This window comes from Pollicipes pollicipes, unplaced genomic scaffold (genome assembly GCF_011947565.3).
Source record: "Pollicipes pollicipes isolate AB1234 unplaced genomic scaffold, Ppol_2.1 Scaffold_4295;HRSCAF=5057_pilon_pilon_pilon, whole genome shotgun sequence".
In the NCBI taxonomy this organism is placed as follows: domain Eukaryota; kingdom Metazoa; phylum Arthropoda; class Thecostraca; order Pollicipedomorpha; family Pollicipedidae; genus Pollicipes; species Pollicipes pollicipes.
In genome coordinates, this window is record NW_023596461.1 from 39561964 (window position 1) to 39579469 (window position 17506).

Genomic DNA, 17506 nt, shown 5'->3' on the forward strand with positions numbered 1-17506 from the left:
GCACAACAGCGTCGTAGTTTATCACGCCAGCTACAGCGACCAGATCCGTCGATACAAGGCGGGCCTTCAGCCCCGCGCCGGGCGATGGCCACCCTCCGCTGCCGACCCGCCGACCCCACCGCGACACCTGCCGCGCGCGCCCGGCTCCCCGGCGGCGTACGGTCGACGTTGAGCGTGTCGAGATCGACCACCAGCGAGCCGAGGTGGGAGGCGCGCGGCGAGCCCGGCCCGCTGCCGGCCTCCAGCTTCTCGTGCGGGATCGAGTTGTTGACGTAGCTGGCCACCTTGGCGCCCAGCGCCGGCGAGGTGCGCCTTGTCCGCGCCCGGTCCTTTTTGCTGCGGCCAGAGACGGCGGCGGGTGAGCGCGGTGCGGGGGACCCGCAGCCATACCTCCGCTGCCGGCGGCAATGCTGCTCACCCCGGGCACGGACACAGGTGGGTCCGTTATTCCCCCGGCAGCACGGGTGGCCGCAACGGAAAGAGGATGCGGACTTAGACGGGCAGTGAAACGTAGACGCAAAAACATTGCTACCACTACTGCCAATCTGATACTCTGCAGAAGTCGTGCGCCTCTCTGAACCGGAACTGCGTCTGGTTCGTTACCACCCATATGGCACGTTGTTCGATGCTCGCTTACTAAAAGTCAGCTACTTACTATGTACATACGTAGGGTCCAGGATCACGATAAACCAGTTCAAGTACTACTATTTACATATGTAGAGGGCCAAGGTCACAATAACCAGTATCAGCACGCCCAGGAGCACCCCCGAAGATAATCATCAAGAGGAGAGAGCTCTCGGCCCTCGTGCTCGGGCCCAGAAGCTCCTGCGGAAACCGCACGGTAACCGGCACCGAGGACTGAAACAGAAGAGGACGCGTCTGGTGTCAGTCCCGGCAGCGGTTGACGCCCCCGCGGGGGTCGCCGCGAGGTCACCGGCCACCGAGGACTGAAACAGAGGGCGCGTCTGGTGTCAGTCCGGCAGCGGTGACGCCCCGCGGGGGTCGCCGCAAGGTTAGTAGCGTCACTTGTGCAAGCGCGGGGCTACTTAACGCCACGCGCGCCGTAAATACCGCGGGGCATGAATAGGAGCACACTCACTGAGCTTGTATATTGAAATGCCGAACCATTTGCATCAGCTGGTTCCTTAACGCTACACGCGCGCTGCAAATACCCGGGGACTTGAACGGGAATCCACTTACCGAGCGCGTATATTAAAATTTCGAACCATTTGAGCATGACTGCCGGCAAACATCGCACAAACGTGGTGCAAGCGTCTTATATGAAGTATAGACTGCTGCCAACTGTCGTGCTGGGCTGGACTTCACCAGCTCAGACTGCTGCCAACTGTCGTGCTGGGCTGGACTTCACCAGCTCAGACTGTTGCCAACTGTCGTGCTGGGCTGGACTTCACCAGCGCAAACTGTTGCCAACTGTCGTGCTGGGCTGAACTTCACCATCTCAGACACGGTTTTTGGCAGCGCGTTTGCCTACATACGAGTAGCTCTCCGATGCAGAGCCGTGCTGGTGAGGATCTTGGGTCAGGTTGAGCAGGCAAAGTGCTTGTACGCAAAGATACATGGTTAAAGGAAATCCTCCCAAGTTGGGGGAGCTCACGCCATTTTAGAGCACTTCTTTCCAGTCCACGCTGATAAGGTCAATGCTAACTCTTCAGAAATTGGGAAGGGGGGGGGGGAGCTCACCTCTCTGGTCTCCCAGTTCTTGCACCAGTGCAAAGGTAAGAGGCCTGCACCTTGAATCAGGGAAAACTTGCCTCACCTTTACCACATCTTGTAAGCCTTGAGGCAACGGGTGTCCATTTATATCCTCTGGGGGGGGGGGAGGGGTGTCACTGCCCCTCCTCCAATGTCCAAGTTGGCCCACCCAATATTGACTTCTTCCAACCTTCTGGCTCTATTCAGAAAATTAAAAATGTGAGCTGATAATTACATCATCTTTAAGGAAGGTCTAAATAAATGTTTGACCGATTAAAAGGGACCAAAACAAATTAAAACCGCGAAAACTCGGCCAACTGAGCGCAGCTAACTGAGCTAGCCATACTTTTTATAGCAATGAGCTCGTAACGCATTTTCTGTTTCTGCTGCATGCTACATGTTTTTAATTGCATGATGCACATGCCTTGTTCACTTCGGTCTGGTTCTGTGTTATTGTCTGCGTGTTTTGCGATTCTTAAGCAATGTTTTAGCTTCTACGAGACGCAACAAGTTTTATTATTCTGCCACGACTTACCGGATGATTCAAACAAACCGGTCGAATATTAACACCCGCACACCTGGCAAATTCGCTAGCCATCTGCTTTCGCAAGAACCATTACCGACTAGACTCGACCAAGAGCCGACAGCCGAGTACAGCCGACAGCCGGCTGACCCGATAGCGGTTATCATCCGACAATGACCACCAAAACAACACTACCTTTGTCGGGCATGCCTGACGTGGGTGCTTCCACGCTGCCTGCAGCCCGCCGTGCGGCTGCCGGCTGGAGATTTCAGAGACTCTCTACTCCCGAAGCCGTACACATCCAGCAACGTCTGAAAACCTATGCCATCCACCCCACGTATATAACCGAAACCTGGTATCAATCATCAACGCCCAGGAAAACGACAACGATGCCGATGACATCTCTCGCCGAGACAGAACAAGGCAACATGTTGGAGCAGGAGTGTAGTTTTTAATTGGAGGACTCTAACTCGCTAACTTTGTAAGAAAAATGGGTGATATCCGACGAGTGTCTTATTCTTAGTGCAGCTAGGGGAAGGCTTAGTCATTTTTCCTACTCAGCAGCCTCCCTCACGCGAAACTGGACCCCTGTGAGGGAGGCTCACTGGCTGTGACACGTGACGGATTCGCTACCACATTACTTTAACGCCCAGCCACAGCCCAGCTCCAGAATGGAAGGCGTCTGAGTCCAGAACCAGGTGGATCAAAATCGATGTAAGGTGATCGGCAGCTTACACCAACTGCGTGGCAACACCACAGTTTCAACACCGCAGTTCAACACCACGTTCAACACCACAGTTCAATACTACAGTTCAGCACCACAGTTTCAACACCACAGTTCAACACCGCAGTTCAACACACAGTTCAACACCGCGGTTTAACACCACAGTTCAACGCCCACAGTTCAACACCACAATTCAACACCACAGTTCAACACCACAGTTCAACACTACAGTTTCAACACCGCAGTTCAACACCACAGTTCAACACCGCAGTTCAATACCACAGTTCAACGCCGCAGTTCAACACCACAGTTCAACGCTACAGTTCAACACCACGGTTCAACACCACAGTTCAACACCACAGTTCAACACTACAGTTCAACACCGCAGTTCAACACCACAGTTCACCACCACAGTTCAACACTACAGTCCATCACCACAGTTCAACACCACAGTTCAACACCGCAGTTCAATACCACAGTTGAACACCACAGTTCAACACCACAGTTCAACACCACAGTTCAACACCACAGTTCAACACCACAGTTCAACACCGCAGTTTAACACCACCAGTTCAACACCGCAGTTCAACACCACAGCTCAACACTACAGTTCAACACCACAGTTCAACACCGCAGTTCAACACCGTAGTTCAGCACCACAGTTCAACACCACAGTTCAACACCACAGTTGAACACCGCGGTCCAACAACGCAGTTCAACACCACAGTTCAACACCGCAGTTCAACACCACAGCTCAACACCGCAGTTCAACACCACAGTTCAACACCGCAGTTCAACACCACAGTTCAACACCACAGTTCAACACCACAGTTTTCGACGATTTCCACCGCATTGAAGAGCAATTACAAACTGAATCGGGTTCTCACGCTGCACATTGCACAAAGCGAGATACTCACTGAAAAAATTGAGATCAGCAGAAGTGCAGTTTTGGATTACAAAACTGCGTTTCTACTACATAGACCTGAAACCAAAATTGGAAAGAAAACATTAACTTGGCATCATTCTCTAAAATGAAAACCTCAGAACATGTATCATAGAGATAATAGAGATCCACCGCCAGAAGCGAGTTTCGGGTGTATATCTTTATTTGTTTGGACCACGTCGGTGACGCGGCTGGTTATACGTCGCCAATCTTGGTGAGAGGTTTTTGGATCAAGCCTGACTTCGGTAGGGTTTTCCTCGACTGGCTCCCTCCCAGACGATGGCAGTGATTGGGGTATGACTTGTGGTCGTGATGAAAACCAGCGTCGCATGTGGTCGTGATGACATGACGTTTCATACTGTCAAGGCCCGCCCGCTAGTTTTTATGCCAACGTTACTGCATATTATCAACAGCAGTTTTGCGTCTGAGATACTGTCATGGAAGTGGGAGATATCACGCGGTGCGGCTGATTGTTGGATTTGGCCACACCAGTGAACTTCAAACTAATCCCTCTCATTCCCATACTGGCTATGTGAAAGTGTGACAGGCAGTAGTTTCAGAGTGTTTGCAGCACCCTCGTAGTGTATCCTCAGGCGGCTATGTTCAAAGGTTTAGCATTTCAAAGTACGCTTACCGAGCATGACATCGCTGTTGGGATGAAGAGGGGGAGTGCCATGTTTAGCACATCGCAAACCTGAAATGTCAGCACTTTCGATCCCTGATGTCGAAAAAGCCTCAAGGGAACAGCAGCACCGCACTGCGGTATCCAAACGGCATCGCGGGACTGAACAGCTGTCCCGACGGTGTCAGACAAGGGCGTTAGCAACAAGCGCGGTGAAGTTTCAAATTCAGAACCATGCGTGAATTCCACGCAGTGCGGTTCCGCTTGCATAATCTGCTGAGCACCTCCTACGTGTCGGTGTCCAGCCGGCAGGTTTTGACCGCGGCGTGCGGAGCTCAGCGAGTTGAGGTCACCGCGCCATGGCCACGCGTCCCTGCAGGCTGAGGAGCAGCGATGTCCGCGGTCTGGAGCGCTCGGACCGCACACCATGGGATTCCACCGTCTGGCATCCGTCTGAGCCGGCAGCGGGGTCGTGACTTGGGACAGGATCGGTTCAGAGCTCAGCGGCGGTCCGCCGGCGGCGGCGGAAGCAGCTCCGCCAGCGGGCGCGGCCGGCCACCTCCCTCATAGGCTTCAGCCGGCGCCAGCCTTGGACTTCACAGCCCTCGGCAGCCCTGACCACGGGCTGACCCCCGGGGGCGGTGCGGAGCCGGCCGCCAGCGCAGCCCCCCGGAAGCCTACCATCGCGTGTGGTGCTCCAACTGCAGTTATTTGATGCGGATGCCGAGAGCGCACGTTCTCATTGAAATTTGACTACGACCTGCAAGGCCTGTGGCAAGTCAAGGATAGCTAGTAAGTGTAATAACTTCCCTTATTTGGAGGGCACCAAGGGATACGCATCAGTAAGCGAGCACGTCAGCGGCTGTATGACGATTTTTTTCGGTCGAGGCGATTTAATTAAATATTTCCGGCTGTTTTTCGGAAAAATTCCGGCCACAAATCTGGTGGAATTTCCATTACCCAGACGTCCAGGGATAAGTGGACTGCACTTTTTATTATCACGCATCTCAACATTCTTTTCCAAACATGGGAGCCCAGGGAGATGCATGACCAGATGTCCCATGCAGGGCTCAGCAGCCTACTGTCCTTTCTATGCACACATGCTCAGGGGCATCCCAAGCCGTAAGTGGTCAACTATGAAGCTGATGACAAACGATGGCCTTTGGCTCTTGGTTATCCAAGCTTTTGTACATTTCGAATTGGGTATCAAAGCAGGTCCTGTCTTTACAGCTAGCGTGGAAAGAGTTGTTATGTGTGGCTGGCCCAAACCCGGGAACCCTGCATTAGGACATTTATGTACTAGCAGACCACATTGCACCGAGACTATAACTTAGCTGCTTAAGAGCGACTCCCTCGCAAAGTATGGCTCCAAGTGTTGTGCCGGGTTGAGTGGCAGTTCATCACTGCCCGGTGGGCTGAGCTGATGAGTCGAAAACCTGCTTCACATGTTATCCCTCGAGTGATGAACTCCCTGGAGTCATGCGGCGTGACGGTGCTGTCGGTCAGTGCCGCGAGTCGACCTGCGCCGGCCCGACTGACCGCAGAGCAGGGAGCTGCAGGTCGAAGACGGGCCGCTGGCCGAAGGCTTCCGCGGTTTGGATGCAATGGACATCCATATGGAATGGCTAACGGACTGGGATGGTGTTTGGGGAAAATCGCAGGTATGAGTACGGTTAGGACATTTATGAAATGCCGGACGCATATCTGAGGAAACACCGCCCAATACTGCGCGTTTTATTTTCACCCACTTGACGGTCAGGTGGCGCCACGCAAAGTTTGTTCTGGGGATGCGTTATTCCTTACATGTCAGCATGAAAAGCAAAGCTTGACATGCAGCCTACCCGCAGCTAAAAGCCACGTTCGTAGGCGCTCCCCCGTGCGATGTGGCTCGCCCTCCGGTCCAGGGGCTGCATGCCGGACGAAGTTCTGAACCTCTGCGGCCGACTGGCGTGGGGTGCCCTGAACAACGGTGAACTTCCGACAAGGTTCCGTCGAACTCAGCTACAACAGCCTGCAATCAAATCCAGTGCTGCACCTAATCTGGCTACCAGCGTACGAAGCAAACCTTCAGCACCAGGAGACCTGCGGTGAAATGGTGTTCATTTCATGCCAAAGCCTGCCAGCCGTTAGCGGAACTTTAAGAAGTAAAAGGATCGTCTAGGAAGGGCGTACGCACACGCTGCAAACCCGCAGCAAATCCGATGGAGCACGGGTCCGAAACGTTTTAGGAAAAAGAATCCGCCAAACAGCTGACGCCGCTTCCAAACAATATCTTTCCCATCTGACGAAATATATTGTGCGCTAACCAAGGTGTGCTTTAAAATGACCAGAACTAATGCCAGTTACATCACTTTGGACTTTAAAAGCAAACAGTGTAAATATAGATGTAAAATTGTATTGCATTTTCAACAGTTCACACCAAAGGCCTTAGACAGATGTGAACGTATGGGTGACAGATGGGTCCACTGATCAAATCTGGCCACCCAGTAGGTGTGACCGCAGCCCACGCGTAGCTAGCGAAATGACTAAGGGAAATCCCACCGGCGAATACCTCTGCCGGCGGGAAGTTGGGCGCAGCTGGCCGCCACGTCACGGCCAGACGGACCGCGGCGCCGGCGGCGGCACCGCGGGCGGCTGGCGCGTGTCCGTCCCACCCGCCGCTCCAGCCGGCGCGCCTGGCCTGGCGGCGCCGTTCGGGGAACAGCACGAGACGCTTCCGTTCTCACGGAGCTGACCACTGCCGGCCGCGAACTACAGACGCGCGAGATAAGCAGCGCGTGTGTCCAAACAGTGCCAGAGTCCGCCCAGACGGCCGGAAGCGGATGACCGTGTGCACGATTCGTAGATGCAGTGACGAATGCTCACGTGTGAACTGTTTTTTTCGGCATTTCTGACCAGTTAAGGTTCGTGGTATGAAATATGCAGGCAAGCGAGAGGGTAGCTGATACTGAAGCCAACTTGCCTTCACCCAGGCGTCGAGCATGGATGGCTGGCTCTTCATCTAGTAAACCGGGTCTCACGACACTCGAGGGAACTGGGAGCCAAAATGACTCGGGGCCCGAGACCTTTGAGTACAGGCAGCAATTCAATCCCATTGCAGTGATGCCTTTACACACACAGGATTGTACGACGAAAGAATAGATGTGAGTGAATATTGGCAGGAACCGATGACCTCTGAAATCTCGGAACGGGGTCGGAAGCCGCGCCGAAGCGCTAGACAACTTCGGAGCACACATCGCACTGGACTCTCGACAACTTCGGAGCACACGCCGCGCCGGGCTCTCGACAACTTCGGAGCACACGCCGCACCGGGCTTTCAACAACTTCGGAGTACACGCCGCATTTGGCCCTAATAATCCTTACCTCGGTGCGTAACGCCGTGCACGTTTCTAAAGACCCAAACTTAGTCTGCATGTCGTGACCGTCCAGCCAAAGGTACAGAAAGCCAGCCACTAGAGCCCGTCTCACAGTAGGAGCATTAACCGGCATGGATCCCGTCAGCTATGAGCTGACGCTACGGCGCGGGCCGGCGCCGGCACCGCCCCCTGCCGGCGCCGGCGAGCGCCGCCGCTGCGGTACGTACCCGTCGAGGAGGCACCCCGCTGTCTCTGGCCACGGCCACCAGGTGCGCCACGGACGAGTTCAGCACGCTCAGGTCGCGAATGACGAGGTCACCCTCTTTTGACACGGAGAAAGCTCTGCCGAGAGATCAACCCTCGTGACCGGTCGATAAGACGAAAGTGACGTTTGAGAATACAGCTTCAGGAAATGTAGGTTGACAAGCGCGTCGGCACTGTTTGTTTGCGTTCATGAAGCTTAACAGTACTTTAACACAGGACATTGTATCGGTGGGAACAGCGTGAAAGTTTCAGGAAGGTTTTATGCTGAACAGACTGCTCTGCGCGTTAAAATGACTGCATGGGATCGATAAACCGGAATGATTTCACCTAACCAGCGCAAGAACAAACGTAGACGTTAATCAAGTCCGTACATACAAGAAAACAAACAAATAAAAACAGTACACCAGGACATCTGCACCGCGAAATCAGCCTCCCGTATCAAGTTCAACTCAATGCGCCCCTTCCGGACATTAAGAACGTGGAAAACGTTGTGAAGATAGTGCGAAAGGGGTCCTAGTAAGTGAACCACCCCTCCAAGTGCCACCATCAATGAGGCAAATATACGTTCTACCACCCCACCAGAGCTGGAAGGCAGCATTTAGTATCGCTTGATTGCCTTGACCCGGGGGTTATATTTCCACAAACTAGGCAGGGGGCTGGATTAGAAAACGGATAGACCTGCCCCGAAGTAGGCCAAAACAGGCTTCTCCCCACATTCGGGCACAGTTCTTCTCAGTGTTACTTGGGGTGGGTGGGGCTAGAACCCTTTCCAGCTGAATAGGGAGACTCCAACCTGACGCCGTGGGCTGACCCCCTGCGGCAGGGCTGAGCCCGTCTGAGGTTAAGGCAGCATCACCGGGCCTGGCGCGAGCTGCGGCCCGCGCACCTCAGTCCCCTCTGACCGGGTGGTGTTGACGGGGACCCGGGCCGGGTCACCGCCTGACCGGGGCGGACTGGGGTGGCCGCTGCTCTCCGCGTGAGATGCCACGTGCAAGAAACACGGCCGTGAACAGAAGCCGCGCCGTGCTCTGGTGGCTGGCTGTGAGTCCGACGTCTTGAATAAGACCGCACTGCACCGTCATATAACGAACAACAAATACAGATGAAATGGGCGCGACCGAAGCCCGTGGACGCCAGTGCATGTGATGAGTTGCCCCAACCGGTGCTTCCTTGAAGACGGTTCACGGCTTTTAGCGAGCGAAGCCAAGATGTATCAGAACAGCCGTCCCGTCCCACGTCCCGTCCCGTCCCGTCCCGTCCCGTCCCGTCCCGTCCCGTCCCGTCCCGTCCCGTCCCGTCCCGTCCCGTCCCGTCCCGTCCCGTCCCGTCCCTCACCTGGCGTCCTGCCCCATCAGCCCGAGCGAGACGCGATCGCCGCGGTCGCCGTCGTAAACCGTCAGTCGGCCCACCACGTCACTGGGACGCGAGCTCGGCGACGCCACGAAGTCGAAGCTCGGATGGCGGAAGCGCGGGTCCCAGTCGTTTACGTTCAGCACGATGATGGTCACCATCGCCGTGTCGTTCTGGTGACGGCGGCGGAGAGGGGTCACAGCGGCATGGCAAACAACACGGGGCGGCGGGCGACACGGGACGGCAGGACGACCGGGCACAGACGGCTACTCTGCGTCTTGTGCCGGCTGCAGTCCGGGCAGTCCAAGTCACGCGATGGTGACTGGGAGCCGCGGACGTTCATAAGGTCGCCGGAGCATCTCTGCGCATACGTCCTGAGCACTTGCCCAGGAAACGACAATCGAGGCTGTTGAACAAACGGTTCATTGTCTAAAGAAGGAACATCAATGTCTTCAGATTGGTGCTATAAGATGAAATGCACGCCGAGCAAACGACATTGCCGCTCGGTCCCCATGCGTTGTCCATGGACAAGAGATCGGAAGAAAGGCGCACTGACCTGCCTGCCATCTGTTGCCACGACGGAGAAGTTGAGTCTGTCTTGCGTCTCGTAATCCAACGAATCGACCAGGGCTAAGTCTCCATTTCTCATGATGGTGAACTGGCTCGGTTCATCAGGCAGGAAGAAACGAACTCGCTGCAGCCGAAGTTGACGACGTTAACAACAGCCCGCCAGATCATACGTGTATGATCAATGACCAGTACAGATCTCACTATGGAGTTCCAAAGCTTAAAACACTTCGCATTTTTGCAACGAACATCCCAGCCGAAAACGCCATCAGCCGGTGACACGGGCGTCAAAAGGGCGAGTGCGCCACCTGCTAGCAAAAGGCAAACCCCCGCCATCTCCCTTTCGGCGACGTCAGCACTCACGCTGTCGCCCGGCCGGTTGGTGATGACGGTGAGGATGACAGAGTTGACCGGCCGGTTCTCCAGCACGCTGGCCACGTAGTTGCCCTGCACGAACTGCAGCTCGTCCGTGAACACGCCCTCGCGGCGCACCGTCAGCGTCGTCAGCGCGTACCGGTCACCGTTGTCCTGCTGCGTCGCCTGCCGCCGCGCCGCAGCGTCAGCGACCACAGCGCGCTCCGAACAGGACTGCAGGGGGCTGGCAGTGGTCACAGGACTCTCTGATCAGGGCCGTGACAGTGGCGGCGCGCGAGCAGGCAGGGCGCTGCTGGCGTGGGATGGCCGCTGTACTACCGTGTGGTCAGCTGTTTACATCTCTCCTCATCTCCATAGCTGCGGTCCATGCAGACCAAAGGAGCTGGCTTGAAATGAGCGCCATATGACCAGGGTGTTCGGTGTGCGCTGAAGTCCAAATAATCATCATCTGTGCCAGCTGGCTTGAAAAGCACGCAGACCCACCCATGGCTACACCCTGTTGGACAGCAGGGCCATGCATTTCCGCTGGGTGAGCAAGTCTGAACGCCCATAGGCATCTCGGCAACGGACGGTGGGGATATTCGCCTCGTGAAGCTCCCGTAACATTGAACAAGGCGTTAGCTTGAGATGGAGCCAAGCGAGCCCCTTTTTACGTGAAACGGCCCTATATCAAACCCGGTGTGAATCGGCCCTATATCAAACCCGGTGTGAATCTACCCTATATCAAACCCGGTGTGAAGCGACTCTTTATCAAACCCGGTGTGAATCGATTTTCGCGGCTAAGTCGTTGTCTCCGCCGGTTAAGCGAACCGCACACGGTTACCTTGACGACCAGTGTGATCGGCTGCAGCAGCTCCGAGTCCGGAATCGTCTCGGCGATCGTGATGTCTCCCGTCTCCGGATCGATGGCGAAATAGCGCGAGTCGGCGCCGTCTGCCGGCACGGGATTGTGACGTCAGCGTCAGGGACACCGGACTGCGCGGTCCGGGCCGTATAACGCCCCCGCAGTCACCACGGTGACGCGACCAGACACAGCGGAGATCTGGCGCAGCTGCGGGTTACCATGGCAACGTCCAGGATCGGGACCGCGGACATAGAACGCAGCATGGTAGAGGAAACCAGCAGACGTTAAAGTCAGCTGAGCGTGTGGATCGGTCGCGACACAAAGCCCTTTGACAAGCACTCAGGTCCGCTGAGATAATGGGGATGATGTCCAGATGGTGGAAAAATAATCCGATAAATGCTAATGAGCTTAGCTTGGTTGTATTAGTAATTCTGCACGGATGCAGCTCAAACGCATAGCGCAGCGGGGTGGTTTCCGTTACAACAGGGCCTTCAACACGTTAACTATGGGGAGGGCCCGCACTCGGCCAAATCCCTATCCCGCTGCTCTGATTTCCCACTCCCATTTACACCCGTTCTAATCCTGATCTGGCCCCGCTTTAGCTCCGTGATATATCGCAGCCAATCCGCTCATCTCTTTGACCATTTTTTCATCTGACAAAAAAAGGCTTACATCTGAGGACAAACGATTTTCGGGGTGGATTAGGTGAATTCATATCTGGGACTGGTCAGTTCCTTTGGATCCTCCCCTCTCCCTCCACATAATTTAATTTCTTAAAAGAGGCCCTGGTTCGCCACTATTATACATGGGGTTGCGGGGTGGCTGCACGCAGCACGATGACAATGTCGTGATTGGTTGCCGGAATATCTTCCAGCAACCGCAGCGTGACCCTCTCTGACCTGCGGTGAACGTATAGGCGACAGGAGCGTTGATGCCGATGTCCTGGTCAAACGCTCGCACTCGCCGGGGCCGTATGGTGAGGGTGTTGCCCTAGAACACAGGCAGACACGTTAATCAGGCCTTTAAACGGGTGCAGTGGCCTGACAAACTGGCTCCAGTCATGAGCACATAATACACGACATTGCGGCGGATAAATGATAATTTCCGGGGTGCGGAAGGCTAACTCCGTGTGACTGAACGGCCGCATATCCTGCCAAACCGTCTTGGATGAGATGGATAACATTAGGGCTGTCTGATCTTCCCGTAATCCCGCCCTTCGAAACACAGAAGATCAAGCACCTGGCCGACAATCTGGCCCTCGGCATTTGAGGGAGCGTCCTCCAGCTTGCAGCACCACCTGGCGGCGCCCGACGACTTCCGGCATCGCGGCGGCGCGCCCGCCCTAACCTGGACTGGTCGCCGAGGCAGTGTCGTGACGTAGCGGTCGTCGTAAAAGCGTGGGTTCTGGTCGTCCGCGTCGATGACATTGACGGTCAGCACGGCCTCGGTCGACTTGACGGGGTCACCCTGGTCCTGCAGTGGCACGGTCAGCTCGCAGTTAGCCCCAACAGAGGCCACCAGGAAAAAGGATTCGGGTTTTAGTTTGGAATGTTCGTAAAGGACCGTTGGCTCGGCAACGTCGTTAGCCCGACCTGACAGACATATGAGGAATTAAGATGCCGGAATTTCACCTATCTGGACTGAGGAATTCAGCAAGTCGCATGGCACCGAAGAGGATTTCCATGTTCCACAAGAAACAAGGCCCTTCACGCTATAATTACAGCGCAGTAGCACTTCATTGCTTCGGGTTCACAACAACGCAGTTCTAAAACGCTGATCGCCGTCCACGAAAGTGCAACCGCCGACACTGGTGGTGAACTAGGTGAACCGTGAACACTGCGAGTCGCCAGCCCAATGCCAGACCTGGCCCAGACACCTCACGCAGCACCGCCACCCCAAGCCCGCAGCGCCGGACGAGGTCTCCTGCTCGCCCTTACCTCGGCACGCAGCGTGAGCCGGAACTGCTGCACCTTCTCGAAGTCCAACTGCTGCTTCAGCCGCAGCGTGCCGTCCAGACCGTTGGCGAAGTCGATGTACTCCTGCGCAGGGAAGCAGGCGCACGCATATAAGACGCGAGTCAGGCGCGCAGCCGCTCCGCGGTTGTTACGGCCGCCGTGGCTGGTTGTTGCCGGGTTTTCCATCCATTATCTGCTTATTTTCAGCTACCGGTGCAGCTGTTGTCAGAGCTAACAACGTTCAACGGCAGCCACTCGTTAGAGTGGATTTGCCGGGATATTCTAATTCAATTTCGCTAGAATTCACTAGCTCAGGCATCACACAGCTGTGGCAGTTCGCGCCCAGAAGCGTCCTCCGTCAGCAACATACCGCGTCATAAACAAACGACAGGCGTCTTACCGTCCCAAACACCGGCATATTACCGTTATGCCCTTGGAAGTCCAACCTAGCACGAGAGTCCCACAATGGGGCTGACCTTGAGTCACAGATGCATGTTTGCAACTCCGTCGGTGTCACCCCGCCCCCCGCCCCTCCTCGCACCCCTCGGACACTCCCCCGGTCACGATACGCGGTCTCAGACGCATCTACCGCAGTGACAGATTGTCCCCGACAGCGCCTCCCCCGGGCGAGGACCAGCGCCGACAAGACGCCGCAGTGCGCCGTTTACCCCGCCAGGCGCTCGGTACTGCGTGGTCGGACTGCCGTCCTAATGATGATCTATGGCGGGGCGCTCGGTCCCGCCAGGCACGGGGCAGTCGTCAGGGGTGACCCCACCCACGCACAGCCGGTCGTTACCCACAGCAGTCGTCACCACCAACAGAGCGGAGCTCTGTCGATCAGGGCATACGGGGGATGGGTCATGTCTTATTTGAAAATGCTGCAGGCCGCAAACACGGCCTCCGCTTTAGTTTGCAGTGCTCAGGACGGAAAGGGCGAGTTGTACGGTGCACTTGCGCCGGTGCGTCAGGTGTGTACCGTCTAACGCAAACGATGTGATCCGTAGTATGTGGAGCAGGACCCCATCACCCGATCCTCATTCCCGAATCGTACGCCACGCCGGGGCGTCCCGGCCGTGCTCAGCAGGGTCATGCCCCGCGGTAACCGATACGAGCGGCCGCAGCCCTGATCATACGACTGTGGCGGGAGTCTCAGGGGAGGGACTGGACCACAGTGTGGCAGGCCGCGGGCGGCCGCAGCCCCCGATCATACGACTGTGGCGGGAGTCTCAGGGGAGGGACTGGACCACAGTGTGGCAGGCCGCGGGCGGCCGCAGCCCCTGACCACACGACTGTGGCGGGAGTCTCAGGGGAGGGACTGGACCACAGTGTGGCAGGCCGCGGGCGGCCGCAGCCCCTGACCATACGACTGTCGCAGGAGCCTCAGGGGAGGGACTGGGCCACAGTGTGGCAGGCCGGCACGTAAGGGTGACATTGCCACCCAGCCGCACCAGCACACCGCCGACTCAGCGGATGACGAGCGCGGCGGCGGCTGAGCGGCCGCGACAGACACCAGCGCCACCCATTGGCAGGCCGGCGGCTGGTCTCAGGCCGCCGACCGAGCGGAGCCGGCTGGAGCAGGGCGGACGCGGCCGCCCGCACGTCTGGCTGCAGCGGGTCCGCAAACGTCGGCAGCAAAGTCGGCGGTCACACAGCCCAGCACCGTCCTTGGCACCTCCTCAAGCGCCTGGCTGCTGCGGCCCCAGAAATCTCGGCAGCAGACGCGTCGATAACATCGAATAACTATGGCCGCGGCGACAAACCGAAACAGGCCACTCAAGGTTGATTTGATCGAACGTCACATGTCTCACGTGGATGCGTGCATCCGGTTCATCAATTTCAACAACACCCACTTATCCTTTAAACTCAGTGGCCAGACAAGTGTTGACATCTCGATAAAACAAACCTGGCCAGATTATCCATGCACTTTCACAAAACACCGTCCACAGGAAGCTGGCAAAGTGATATTGCACTGAAGCACGGATGTTCGCTGCTCGCTTGTACACAACAGCAGTATGTCCATTGTGCTGGCTTATTCGACTGGCGTAAAAAACACGCATGCCAGTGTTACTGGCCCATCACTCAAGGGACAGCTGTGACCAGCTGTATTACTTGGCCTGGGATGATGTGATGTCAAAGATGGACAGCTCACCAGTTAGAAAAATCACGTTGGTTCTTGATCATGGAATCTCCCAGGAGAGACGGGCGACGGATGTACGCACTCAGCATCCAAGCATATTCACAAACCGAGTTGCGTAGTATTGACTTGCGGTATGCCTGCCCCCTTATACGGCCGGGATCGGTGAGGCTGCGTTATTTCACGTTTTCGTTCCTAGTAAAATAGTTTTTGCACAAAACCCACCATTTTGTTGGTGCAATGATCAAAGGTAACCGGTAAAATGTAGTAGATCATGAAAATAAACGTGGTAACGATCGTTATTTCCACGATCCGAACCTTTCCACAACCAAGTTTGAAATTGCGGAAACGGCGGCTGTGCAATCGATCTCTGGCTACCGTACCGATCTGGCAGTTCCGATCTGGTTAGGCGGTCAGTAAACAGCATTTACATTGCTCACACCATGCAGCTCGTTTCAAATATTTACCTGTTCTGGTTATCAGCATCCGGCGTTAATAAAACAATGCCAAAGTCGGGTACCTTCCGGGTGCACCTGAGCGCGCTTGACCTGTTGCACGGGGTCACGCCTATGTATCGTCACTGCGATCGCACTCTTTCCTGGGTAAAATCGTGCTGCTCTCCTGTCGCTGCTGCAAACGCCACGTGCCGTTCTCCTGCCGCTGCCACGGTATGCCTGCACCAAACGCCACGACATTCCCGTTGTCGAGAGCTGAGCCTAGTTTCGACCCGAGTTTGAAGAGTTTTCACAGTTGTCCGCTTCTTTACCATGTTTATCGGACACAAAGCAATTCTGAATGAAAACCGCGTCAGATTCAACGACTCGCACGCAATGGTTGTGGAAATCAGACAGCAAAACTTCCGATCACCCTGTCAAGAGCGGACGGCCGGACCGGACCGGGCTGGAGCAGGTCACTCCAGCTGGAATAAGTCACTCGCGGGTCCACCTTCAGTCCCCGTGACCACCTCCACAGCGGGCGTCATGGATAACACCATGCATGCAGAGCTGGCAGTGGGAACCATCCCATGCCCTTCAACATGTTGATGCCATTGAAACAAGCGATTGCGATCCGAAACAGGACCACCACGGCCACGATGGTGTGTTAATTCGCGCCCGTTCCCACACTGAGCTGCATCGCTCACATCACAGTCCAGCGTCAGGATAAAATGCGCCGGCAGCACACCAGCAGCGGCGACATGCGCCGTTAATCACGAAACGCAAAAACTTGTCTGCAAAGAGATGACGCGATGGCCTCGAAAACTGTGACGAGACTAGGCCGAAACACTCTGGACCGAACGTCACGCGGCCTTACCGGCGACGATGACTCAATGCCTGTGACCCGGTGTTTCGGCAATGGCCTCATCCTGCGCGGGGTGACGTGCACGCCTCGGGTGACGCGGCCATCACCGAGCGTGACACGGGCGCCACAAAGGGGTACACGGCTGCGTGGCTGAGTCAGCCCTGGCCGTGCCCAGCGGAGCTCGGCTATCCCGCTCCCTGCCGGCGAGCCTCTGGCCTCGCCCGCCCGCCGCGCCGTCTGCCAGGCGCCGACGCGGTCCGGAGGCGCCGGCCCCGCGCCGCCGCAGGGAGATGGCAGGCAGCCATGGGTGAAGGATGAGGTAGGATCGTTCTGTCAGCGGCCCCACTAGCTTCCACTGAAATGTTCGAGATTTTATAACTTTCCCATTGGAAGTCGCACATGGCCGTTATGATGGCTTTGCCACACCAACTCTTGTCACCATTTTTCAGCACTGCTCGCAACACCACAGCGCAGCACGCACGCCAGAGCGCGGGCGAGCTCGCGGCCGCGCTCGAAGCCCAGCCGCGGCGACAGCGTCACTGCTGGGCTGCCGGGCGGCCGCCGCCCACACTCACCGCGTAGTTGCCCTCGATGACGGAGTAGTGGACGGTGGAGAAGGGACCCTGCTGGTCGGCGTCCACAGCCTTGATGCCCTGCAGGACCACAGTGCCGGGCACGGTCACCTGCGGACGACGCAGTCGACAGGTCAGGCGACGGTGCGCACGGCACGGCGGCGCCGCTGAGGAACAGCCGCCATTCGCTGCCGACAGCAGCGGGTCTCCGTCAGGATCAGCTGTGCCGCAACGCTCCACTGCAGGCCGGGTCGGGATCTGGGGC

The 17506-nt window shown here is 56.4% G+C and overlaps 1 protein-coding gene across 1 annotated transcript in view; it reads right to left on the reverse strand.

Annotated features, from left to right (window-relative positions):
* The window catches only part of LOC119097532 (protocadherin-like wing polarity protein stan), a 29155-nt gene that overhangs the window by 243 nt on the left and 11406 nt on the right, over positions 1-17506 (reverse strand). The window contains exons 6-16 of the mRNA XM_037220564.1: positions 17245-17352; positions 13219-13320; positions 12629-12754; positions 12181-12271; positions 11261-11370; positions 10426-10602; positions 10052-10189; positions 9481-9668; positions 8109-8223; positions 755-858; positions 161-336 (exon numbers count right to left, since the gene is read on the reverse strand). Of these exons, the coding sequence (XP_037076459.1) occupies positions 161-336; positions 755-858; positions 8109-8223; positions 9481-9668; positions 10052-10189; positions 10426-10602; positions 11261-11370; positions 12181-12271; positions 12629-12754; positions 13219-13320; positions 17245-17352 (1435 nt within the window). The remainder of the gene's footprint in view (positions 1-160; positions 337-754; positions 859-8108; positions 8224-9480; positions 9669-10051; positions 10190-10425; positions 10603-11260; positions 11371-12180; positions 12272-12628; positions 12755-13218; positions 13321-17244; positions 17353-17506) is intronic.